The 12,009-nt window shown below is 40.8% G+C and overlaps 1 protein-coding gene across 1 annotated transcript in view; it reads left to right on the plus strand.

Annotated features, from left to right (window-relative positions):
• The window catches only part of LOC111981303 (long-chain-fatty-acid--CoA ligase 6-like), a 29,314-nt gene extending 20,881 nt beyond the window's left edge, over nt 1–8,433 (plus strand). Inside the window, 7 exon segments of the mRNA XM_024012520.2 lie at nt 2,180–2,268; nt 3,680–3,796; nt 4,020–4,151; nt 4,154–4,165; nt 7,247–7,348; nt 7,607–7,678; nt 7,818–8,433. Coding sequence (XP_023868288.2) covers nt 2,180–2,268; nt 3,680–3,796; nt 4,020–4,151; nt 4,154–4,165; nt 7,247–7,348; nt 7,607–7,678; nt 7,818–7,958 — 665 coding nt within the window. The 3' untranslated portion in view covers nt 7,959–8,433.
• Nucleotides 8,434–12,009: the final 3,576 nt, after the last annotated feature.

The raw sequence follows: 12,009 nt of genomic DNA on the forward strand, positions 1-12,009 counted from the left end.
GGTCTCGTTTAGAATGAACTTTTTTCCACTTATCCGAGGTGCAGTTTAGTGAAGTTGGTTGCCATCCTTGTGCCCATGGCGGTCATGCTACACTGCAGGAAGTAGGCATCATCAAACTTCAAGTAGTATTTGGTGACCACCAACCTCATGAGTTCAGCTAGGAAAGAAGAGGGTGGCTTGGGTTCTCAAGTCAAGGAAATAGAAGGAATGAAATTAATGAACATGCACCTGTGGAACGATCGTTAAGACACTAACAGCTTACAGATGGTAGGCAATTAAGGTCACTGTTATGAAAACTTGGGACACTAAAGAGGCCTATCCACTGACTCTGAAAAACACCAAAATAAAGATGCCCAGGGTCCCTAATCATCTGTCTGAACGTGCCTTAGGCATGCTGCAAGGAGGCATAAGGACTGCAGATGTGGCCAGGGCAATAAATTGCAATGCCCGTACTGTGAGACGCCTAAGACAGCGCTACAGGGAGACAGGACGGACAGCTGATCATCCTCACAGTGGCAGACCATGTGTAACAACACCTGCACAGGATTGGTACATCCGAACATCACACCTGCGGGACAGGTACAGGATAGCAACAACTGCCCGAGTTACACCAGGAACGCACAATCCCTCCATCAGTGGTCAGACTGTCCGCAATAGGCTGAGAGAGGGTGGACTGAGGACTTGTAGACCTGTTGTAAGGCAGGTTCTCACCAGATATCGCCGGCAACAACTTCGCCTATGGGCACAAAACCACCGTCGCTCGACCAGACAGGACTGGCAAAAAGTGCTCTTCACTGACAAGTCGCGGTTTTGTCTCACCAGGGGTGATAGTCGGATTCGCGTTTATCGTCGAAGGAATGAGCATTACACCGAGGCCTGTACTCTGGAGCGGGACCGATTTGAAGGTGGAGGGTCCGCCATGGTCTGGGACGGTGTGTCACAGCATCATCGGACTGAGCTTGGTGTCATTGCAGGCAATCTCAACGCTGTGCGTTACAGGGAAGACAACCTCCTCCCTCATGTGGTACCCTTCCTGCAGGCTCATCCTGACATGATCCTCCAGCATGACAATGCCACCAGCCATACTGCTCGTTCTGTACGTGATTTCCTGCAAGACAGGAATGTCAGTGTTCTGCCATGGCCAGCGAAGAGCTCGGATCTCAATCCCATTGAGCACGTCTGGGACCTCTTGGATCGGAGGGTGAGGGCTAGGGCCATTCCCCCCAGATATGTCCGGGAAATTGCAGGTGCCTTGGTGGAAGAGTGGGGTAACATCTCACAGCAAGAACTGGCAAATCTGGTGCAGTCCATGAGGAGGAGATGCCCTTTGTTAAGGGACACATTATTCAATTTCTGTTAGACACATGTCTGTGGAACTTGTTCAGTTTATGTCTCAGTTGTTGATTCTTGTTATGTTCATACAAATATTTACACATGTTAAGTTTGCTGAAAATAAACACAGTTGACAGTGGTAAAATACCAGAAAAGGAAACAGTTAAACAATTGGAAAGATAAGGTGAGCATATTTCAACTGCAGTTGATATAATAGATGTAAAACCATTACTATAGAATACATGTTGAATATTCCATGGAGTGCCTAGTGTCTGCAGGTTTTTCCTTTCAATTAAGCCCTAGACAACCAGGTGTGGGGAGTTCCTTACTAATTAGTGACCTTAATTCATCAATCAAGTACAAGGGAGGATCAAAAACCTGTAGACACTATTTTATTTATATTTTATTTCACCTTTATTTAACCAGGTAAGCTAGTTGAGAACAAGTTCTCATTTACAACTGCGACCTGGCCAAGATAAAGCAAAGCAGTGCGACACAAACAACAACACAGAGTTAGTTACACATGGTATAAACAAGCGTACAGTCAATAACACAATAGAAAAAAATAAAGTCTATATACAGTGGACATGAATGACAGCGCGAGGCCCTCCGTGGAATGAGTTTGACACCTGTGTGTTAGGTATTGGAAAATAAACAAGAGGGCTACGTTTTTGTATTTTCAGCTTAATATATGCTTTTTTGGGGCATTAAACTGTATTCCATACTTTTCAGTGGCAGCCAGTTTACTGTGTAATGACTTGAATCAAACAAATGAAGACATCAGTTAGTGCTGTCTGTAAACTCGATTTTTGCTTATATTTGTCCTTATTTTGATGACTAACTCTAGGTCATGTGGGGGCACCACTGCCATGTAACCTCATCAAGCTGGTGGATGTGGCTGAAAAGAACTACTTTGCTGCCAAAGGAGAAGGAGAGGTGAGTTGAATGAAACACCAAGGATATTTTTTTGATAGTCTGTACTTGAACAGGGTCACAGACAGTTGGTCATTGAAGCTATAGTGGGTATCATAATTATTCACCCCACCATGGATTTGTTCACATTTTGTTCCGTGACAGTAGGATTAAAATTTATTTTGTTGTGATTTTTTTGTACTCCCTGACAAACTGACAAAGGCCATGCAGCCGAACCGCGTCATTTTTTAAAGAACTTTGTTTCAATTGAACATGCCATACTAATAAAGGCATTTTAATTAATTATATGAAGAGTGCCTTGGTCCTCCTCTCTTTTTGATGATTTGTTTTGTTGTTGTAATAAACCTACACAAAGTACTCAATGTCAAAGTGAAAAGAAAATTCTACAAATGTTAACAAACTAAGACAAATGTAATAACTAAAATATAGTTGCCAAAGTGTTCACCCCTTTTGTTTGGGTAAGCCTTTATTATTTCAGGCGTAGAATTAGGCTTAACAAATCACAAAATAAGACTCCCTCTGTGTGAAATAAATGGGGTTGACATGATTTTTGATTGACTATCCCTTCCTCTGTCCTCCATATGTACATACAACATATGTAAGGTCCCTCAGTGAACTACAAAGACCAGGGAGCTTTTCAAAAGCCTCATAAAGAAGGGCAGTGATGGGTAACCATAACATATCAGACATTGAATATCTCTTTTTAAGAATGGTCAAGTTAATAATTATGCCGTGGATTATGTATTAAAGCACCCAGACACAACACATATACAATCATCCTCCTGATCTGCTGCAGGAAAAAGGATGTCAGGGATGTCACCTTGAGGCCATTGGTGAATTTGTATTTTTGTATTTAACTGCTACAGGGTTCAATGGCTGTGAAGGAAGAACTGAGGGTGGATCAACAACATTGAAGTCCACAATAATTGCCTAAATGACAGAGTGAAAAGAATGAAAATATACAGAGTAACAAATATTCCAAAACATGCATTCTGTATGAAAGAAGGCACTAAAGTAATACTGAAGAAGGGGAAAAAAAACGGCAAAGGAATACACTTTTTGGCCTTAATGCAAAGCCTTAGGTTTAATTCAAAGCCTTAGGTTTAATGCAAAGCCTTAGGTTTAATTCAAAGCCTTAGGTTTAATTCAAAGCCTTAGGTTTGGGGAAAATCCAACACAACACGTCAATGAGTAACTCCCTCCTTATTTTCAAGCATAGTGGGGGCTGAATTCATTTCAATCCTACTTTGAAACGCAACAAAATGTGAAACAATACAATGGGGGTGAATACTTCTGATAGCCACTGTATGTAAAATATGTTAGCATTCGTCAAAATGATAGTTGGGTGCTGAACATATTCTCCTTAATTATCACTTTGTTTTTCTCTCCCTCCCTCCCTCCAATCATCCATTAGGTGTGTGTGAAAGGGCCCAATGTTTTTAAGGGCTACCTTAAAGACCCAGGGAGGACGGCTGAAACGCTAGACACAGACGGTTGGCTCCACACCGGAGACATAGGGAAATGGTTACCTGTACGTACCAACGCTTGTCTATGACCCTTCACTTGCAAAGACAATTCCTCAAACATCTCTTTGCCATCCTTGTACAATATCCTATTTTATGGTTGAATCCGATCCACAAGTATCTCAGTTAAAATGTATGGTATGAGCGTATTTCAAGACAGGATTCAGACCTGTTTCCCGCTATCTCCTTATGACATCTGCCCTCTTCTCTCCTGTCCTCTACACTCCTCAGAACGGTACACTAAAGATCATTGACCGGAAGAAGCACATCTTTAAGCTGGCCCAGGGAGAGTACATCTCCCCTGAGAAGATAGAGAACATTTACATCCGCTGTGAGCCTGTGACCCAGCTCTACGTCCATGGTTGGACAGTCTACAGGTGAACTAACCTACCTCCCTAACCACCTCTTCTTCCGTATCACATCACAGCACGTGGTTCGTTGTTTGAGCATTATTGAGAGAGATGGTCACTGGACCCAGAACCACCTAAGGATACCTAGACATCTCTGTGTCCAGACTGTACATGTACCCATGTGCTCTAAACCAAACCCATGCAGTTTTAGTTTTTCTGTTTGTTGCCAGAGGACATAGATAATCGGTCAAGCCAATTCATTATATATGTCGCTCCAATTGTTTATAAACCCCTTATCCAGTCAAGTCAGTAGTGGCTTTTCTTAATGCCACAGTTATGCTTGACACTGTTTATGTACAGCTAGTTTCATAGAGACACAGATTTACTTAGGCCCATACTGTAGCTCCTTTGTGATCATTGGCCATCGACGACTTGAACGCACCCATTTCTAGTCAGTCTTCACCAGCTCATTCCCTCCCGTGATGGTTTGTGTGTGTGTGTGGGTGTGTGTGTGTGTGTGTGTGTGTGTTGTGTGTGTGTGTGTGTGTGTGTGTGTGTGTGTGTGTGTTGTGTGTGTGTTGTGTGTGTGTGTGTGTGTGTGTGTGTGTGTGTGTGTGTGTGTGTGTGTGTACATAGAGAGATGTATGTATGAAAATGGAGTCACAATTTCCATAATCCAGAAGAAAAAAAAACATATTAAATGATATATACACTACCGTTCTAAAGTTTGGGGTCACTTAGAAATGTCCTTGTTTTTGAAAGAAAATCACTTTTTTGTCCATTAAAATAACATCAAATTGATCAGAAATAGAGTGTAGACATTGTTAATGTTGTAAATGACTATTGTAGCTGGAAACTTCTGATTTTTATTTTTTATTTCATGGAATATCTACATAGGCGTACAGAGGCCCATTATCAGCAACCATCACTCCAGTTTTCCAATGGCACGTTGAGTTAGCTATTCCAAGTTTATAATTTTAAAAGGCATTTGATCATTAGAAAACCCTTTTGAAATTATGTTAGCACAGCTGAAAACGTTTGTTTTGATTAAAGAAGCAATAAAACTGGCCTTCATTAGACTAGTTGAGTATCTGGAGCATCAGGATTTGTTGGGTTCAATTACAGGCTCAAAAGGGCCAGAAACAAAGCACTTTCTTCTGAAACTCGTCAGTTTATTCTTGTTCTGAGAGATGAAGGCTATTCCATGCGAGAAATTGCCAAGAAACTGAAGATGTCGTACAACGCTGTGTACCTCTCGCTTCACAGAACAGCGCAAACTGGCTCTAACCAGAATAGAAAGAGGAGTGGGAGGCCCCAGTGCAAAATAAATCATTATTTATAACCTTGTCAACCTCGACTATATTTCCTATTCATTTTGCAACTCATTTCGTGTATGTTTTCAAATAAAATTTCTAAGTGACTCCAAACTTTTGAACGGTAGTGTATATAGATATGTATGTTTGGACACATCTTCTCATTCAAGGGTTTTTCTTTATTTTACTATTTTCTACATTGCAGAATAATAGTGAAGACATAGAATAATGTAGTAACCAAAAAAGTGTTAAAAAAATAAAAATAGATTTTATATTTGAGATTCTTCAAAGTAGCCACCCTTTGCCTTGATGACAGCTTTGCACGCTCTTGGCATTCTCTCAACCAGCTTCATGAGGTGGTCACCTGGAATGCATTTCAATTAACAGGTGTGCCTTGTTAAAAGTTAATTTGTGTAATTTATTTCCTTAATGCGTTTGAGACAATCAGTTGTGTTATGACAAGGTAGGGGTGGTATGCAGAAGATAGCACTATTTGGTAAAAGACCAAGTCCATACTATGGCAAGAACAGCTCAAATAAGCAAACAAAAACGACAGTCCATCATTACTTTAAGACATGAAGGTCAGTCAATCCAGAAAATGACAAGAACTTTGAAAGTTTCTTCAAGTGCAGTCGCAAAAACCATCAAGCACTATGATGAAACTGGGTCTCATGAGGACCGCCACAGGAAAGGAAGACCCAGAGTTACCTCTGCTGCAGAGGATATGTTCATTAGAGTTAACTGCACCTCAGATTGCAGCCCAAATAAATGCTTTACAGAGTTCAAGTAACAGACACATCTCAACAACTGTTCAGAGGAGACTGTGAATCAGGCCTTCATGGTCGAATTGCTGCAAAGAAACCACTACTAGAGGACACCAATAAGAAGAGACTTGCTCGGGCCAAGAAACACGAGCAATGGACATTAGACCGGTGGAAATCTGTCCTTTGGTCTGATGAGGCCAAATGTTTGATTGCAACCGCCATGTCTTTGTGAGACGCAGAGTAGGTGAACGGATTATCTCCGCATGTGTGGTTCCCACCGTGAAGCATGGAGGAGGAGGTGTGATGTGTGGGGGTGCTTTGCTATTGACACTGTCTGTGACTTATTTAGAATTCAAGGCACACTCAACCAGCATGGCTACCACTGAATTCTGTAGCGATATGCCATCCTGTCTGGTTTGAAATTAGACCCACTACCACAGATCTCCTGGCCTCCACAATCACCTGACCTCAACCCAATTGAGATTGTTTGGGATGAGTTGGACCGCAGAATAAAGGAAAAGCACCCAACAAGTGCTCAGCATATGTGGGAACTCTTTCAAGACTGTTGGAAAAGCATTCTAGGTGAAGCTGGTTGAGAGAATGCCAAGAGTGTGCAACGCTGTCATCAAGGCAAAGGATGGCTACTTTGAAGAATCTAAAATCTAAAATATATTTTGATTTAACACTTAACTTTTTTAACTTTTCACTCAACCACCACTAAAATTATAATTGCTAGCCTTTCCTTTGCGTTTGAGTCAAAACTTTTTTGGTTACTACTAACTTTTTTTGGTTACTACATGATTCTATATGTGTTATTTCATTGTTTTGATGTCTTTGCTATTATCCTACAATGTAGAAAATAGTAAAAAAATTAAGAAAAACCCTTGAATGAGTAAATTATGTAAAAAGGGCTTTATAAAAACATTTGATCGATAGGTGTGTCCACACTTTTGACTGGTGCTGTATATATTTATTTTCTCCCCTTTCTAACTTCTAATGTTCATATACTATATGGTCTGTTACTCTTCCAGTCCTGTCTGGTTGCCATAGTTGTTCCTGACCCAGAGACAATGCCTGCTTGGGCCCTGAAGAAAGGCATGGAGGGGAGCTATCGGGACCTCTGTAAAAATACTGTATGTGATTTTAAATTATTCTACATTCAATGGTGTGTTTGTTCCATTTGTTGCCATGATGAAAGGTGTCAACTATGTGTTATGTGAATAGAGAAATAGCCCTAGATTCTCAGTAAACTGATTAAACAAAATGAAAGGGTGCCCTTTTGAACCCCTTTTTGTTAAGAGTTGGGCCCTTTGTTGAAAAGGTTGGCACAACACATGGTATCATCTTCGAGAGTCATAGTGTGAGGGTGTTGTGTCTCTGTTTGTGTAAAGGTCCTGAAGAAAGCCATCATGGAAGACTTGCAGCGACTGGGCAAGGCGAGCGGCCTCCACTCGTTTGAGCAGGTGGGTGTGTCAATTGTGAGGTGTTCATTGGTGGGGGCAACTGACACTCAGTTTCAACAAATGACAAGTATCTGAAAGAGAACTCGATGATGACACAGGATCCTGTCTACATTTTATAATGTCTTCATTTTCTCCTAAGGTGAAAAACATCTACGTCCATAATGAGCAATTCTCCATTCAGAATGGCCTGTTGACTCCGACACTAAAAGCAAAGAGACCTGAGCTGAGGGAGTTTTTCAAGGAGAAGATTGAAGACCTGTACGAAAACATCTCCATGTGAAACACTACCACGACCACAAACTAAAAGCCTGGTTCTCAGCAACATCACTCCTCATGCACATTTTTCCTTCACTCCACTTCACCCCTATGAAACCACAAAAACAGACTCAAATCAGCCAAACAAGTTACTGACTGTGGTTCAGGAAGGAATAATCGATTTCTCTTTTGACACCCGCTGACCGAGTGTTGCCCGCTGCCCCACGGCAGCCAATGTAGATCTACAACCAAATCAGCCTCCTCTCCATCTTGAAACGGCAGCAACAGACAGTCAACATAGCCTGCACGTTCCTCTTTCCTTTGTAGGCCTATCAAAACATAACTTAAAGATTGCATCAGTTTTTTTTCCTACATGATGTGCTCAGAGTTTGCCTGGTAAGAACATACATACATGGGCTAAGGGCAGTGCATGCAGTGTGCTCTGCATTGCTGGGACTGTTGTTACATGATACTTCAAAATTTGTCCTGGGATTTTCTGGTCGTCGACAGTCAAACTCTAAGGCTTTCTCATGTAGTCGATATCGACAAGCTCCATCCATTGACGGAGGTTAGAACAAAATGGACAGTGACATTTTGGGTTTACATAGTACAAATGTATAGGCTTTTGAGTTAATTCTGGTCGCAAAGTATCACTATGTAGATGTAGATGTAAGCATATGAATGGATTTTTTTGCTTGTAGTGAGATGAATTGTAACTTTTATTGAATTTTCTGTCATATGGAATCATCACCATATCCTTGTATTGAATGAGTGCAGCAATAAGGATTAGGGGTGTGTTGGGGTAGGGATGGGGCAGAGAAAAATAAAATAAATTCTGGAATAATTTTTATTTATTTACTTTCCATGTCAAGCGATGCTCAATCAAACTAAAACAGGATTACCTTTGCATTGCAACACTGACTCATATGGCTGGGCGATATAGACAAAGTGTTAACTATGATCACGATAGTGATATAGGGTAATATGAGCATGCACACAGTTGGACAGGTGGCACAGTCTCCATAGAAGTGTTCATCCTGTGTTTTTGGAGTCTATTGAGCTTTACACAGTTAACGTGGCTGTGTGATTGGTTGAAGTTTACTATGGCACAACAAGCAGGCACTAAATGCTAGTGCCTGCTTCTTCTCAGCAGCCAACAACCACAATGTTGAGTGCTGAAGGTCTATATGGTGTATTTTCTTCAAGTACCTCAGATGTTTCATCATCATATTTGATGTCTGATTTTAGTGGGGGAAAGGCTGCACTTACAGAGCCTCTGAAATATGCTCGTGAGCAGTAGAACCTCACATTGTCTGTTACAGCTAACAATTGTAATTTTAGTGGGTTTTGAGTGAACTGAGGCCTGAAGACTAGCCCACAAAGTACATGCCTACATGATTTAGTTCTGCAGGCTAACACAGTGCTGTGACACACAGTCAGCCAGGGCTCAAATCGTGGCGTCCATCACACAGATTAATATAATACATTTGCAACATCCAGCTCATTTTATTAAAAAATACTTGACTTAAGCTCTTGGCTCCTATAAGGACCATAGGCCGTTGACGGTAGTCCTCCTCCATCTCACTTATTTCAAGTTTGCACCAGTTGAGGCCGCTCTCAGTAATTTCTGCCTGGACAAATACACCTGTCACATAAATATCTAACCAGAATAAAAAAAAATGTTTTTTATCCTGAGTCACAATCACAAGTCTCTGCTTACAAACAAGCTGTTCAGAGGATAACATGAATCCACTTCACAGATAAGATGTGATTGATATATGTAGGGGAGAGTACGAGGATTGTGTACATTGCATCTGGCAGAACAAGCATGCTTGTACAGCACTTATGTAAATTAATGTAAAGTATTAAAGGTATACAATTTTTCTTTGCATGTGAAACCATGCGACTGGTGAGAAATCAATAAAAAATGTATAGTCAAATTCCAACTGATGAATGTAAACAGGGCAGAATATAAATAATCATGTAGTATGTTTAAAAATATATAAATAATAGTATGTTTTATAGTAAACCTAAATGATGGGCAGGAGAGGAATAAAGCTGTACATGTTGGATATTTGAATAGTCCGTGTTTTTCCTTCTTTGACTAATGACATGACTCCAGGTGAGGTCATGTTTCAAACCTGGTACAGCGTTAGCACAGATAGAACAATGAGTTAGTTATAAAATGGGTTAGTTATAAAAAACTCTTTGGCGCAAGTGTACTCTATTTTTGCATCTCACTTTTATGACCAGCAGGGGTCGCAAAAATACATTTTTGGGGGGAACACCGCCATTCAAAATAATTTCTGAATAGCTCGAGAGGCTCAAGCTCATTCAAGTTGCTGAAGATCCAGAATTGAAATACTCGCTATGGGCAATTACAATATTTTTATAATTTTATTAAGAATAGTTTGTTCAAACAAAAAAATTATGTTGCCTAGCTAGCAGTAACTAGTTTAGCAGGGGTCATTCCCTGGTCACTCAAACACGTTTGCTAGCTCGCATTCGTGTTTTGTTTGAACAATTACAGTATGAGCTACTATGATTATACCTGAAGGCCATATCTCCCTAGACTTATTTTAATGTATTCCTACACAGAAAAGATATACAGTAGCCATCTATAACATTATTAGATGAACAATTTCTGACAACCAGCTACACACATTTACCTACAGCACAACGGGTAGACAAAAAAAGAACCCAAGCCCAGTGTACTCATTACCAAACTAGTTTTCTACCTTGCAGATGAAGTTAAGTCCTGCTCATAGCTGATCAGTAGGTTTTCACACTATGGTTGCTGTTCACTTGTCTGGCAGAAGCAAATTGGATGCCAGACAAACTGATCATCAAGCACATCTTTTGTTTAATTCTCAGAACTGAAGTGACTCTTCGTTAAACCCCTCTGTGCACAGCAAAAAGGTCCTGACACCCATAAATGAGTCAATATGCGCTAACCACAGGTGAGCTGCTTCATCTGCTTAACAAGTAATAGCAGTCATAAGGTCTGAGTACCAAATGGTACCCTATTCCCTATATTGTGCAATATTTTTGAGCAGAGCCATATGGGCCCTGATCAAAAGTAGTGCTTTAAATGGGGAATCGGTTGCCATTTGGGATGCAGTCGGATAATATTTGTAGCTCCAATAAAGTGACTGATCATCCCTTTGACATCCCATTACAATGCTTACCTCAACAGATCTGTCTCGTCAACTGCTCCCCTGATGAGTGAAAACATTCAATTAAACCAGTTTGCTTCACCTCCGATTTACTCTAGCTTATCACTCTCCATTTTTTTTTCAGGAGAGCACAATCAATTCAAGCACAGAAGACCGTGCAAGTTGAGTTTGGAACATGTTGGGGTTTTTTGTCAGTGAGTGAGTGAAGGGATGGAGGGCCTTTGCTCCTTTTGGTCTGTGATGTTTTGGATTGTAATTGGGTCAGAAAGTTGACCACTGAACGTAATGCATTTTCTAGGTGCAGTTTCGCCAATGGATGTTTACTCCCTCCTGTTGGATTGTGATGAAACTGACAGATGATATTATCTCCAGCGATACCAGCACCAGCAGTCTGATCTCACCTGAGGTGTTCCGCAGAGAGGAAGTCTATGGTGTGTATGTGTGTATGTGTATGTTGGTCTAGGACTGAGCAGGCACTGTAAAAAAGACCTGGCTGACAGCCTATGCTGTAAGAAGTTGATTGTTGATTATTAAATCTGAATATTAAATTATTAAATCTAGTGTCGCATGGTATACCGGTACCATGGTAATATCACGATACCAAAACGTCATGATACTTATGACACCAACATTTTTAGAATACCATAGTACAGTTTCATGTGATACTACTGAAGTTTTCAACCCTACCAATCTAAAGAACCTGCTGGCGCCTGTTATAAAATGTAGTTATAAAGTTAGTTTGGTTTATAAATTCAGTTGAATTTAAGCAACAGGCACTGGTCTCTTGTATGCACAGGTTCAATAATATCCACTTCACTTTCATGCTCATATCACGTGTGGCAGCTGTAATCAACCAGCTGCATCCCCTACCAGCCCTCACTCACCTGCCTCTCCCAGCAT

This window comes from Salvelinus sp. IW2-2015, linkage group LG20 (assembly GCF_002910315.2).
Source record: "Salvelinus sp. IW2-2015 linkage group LG20, ASM291031v2, whole genome shotgun sequence".
NCBI lineage: Eukaryota > Metazoa > Chordata > Actinopteri > Salmoniformes > Salmonidae > Salvelinus > Salvelinus sp. IW2-2015.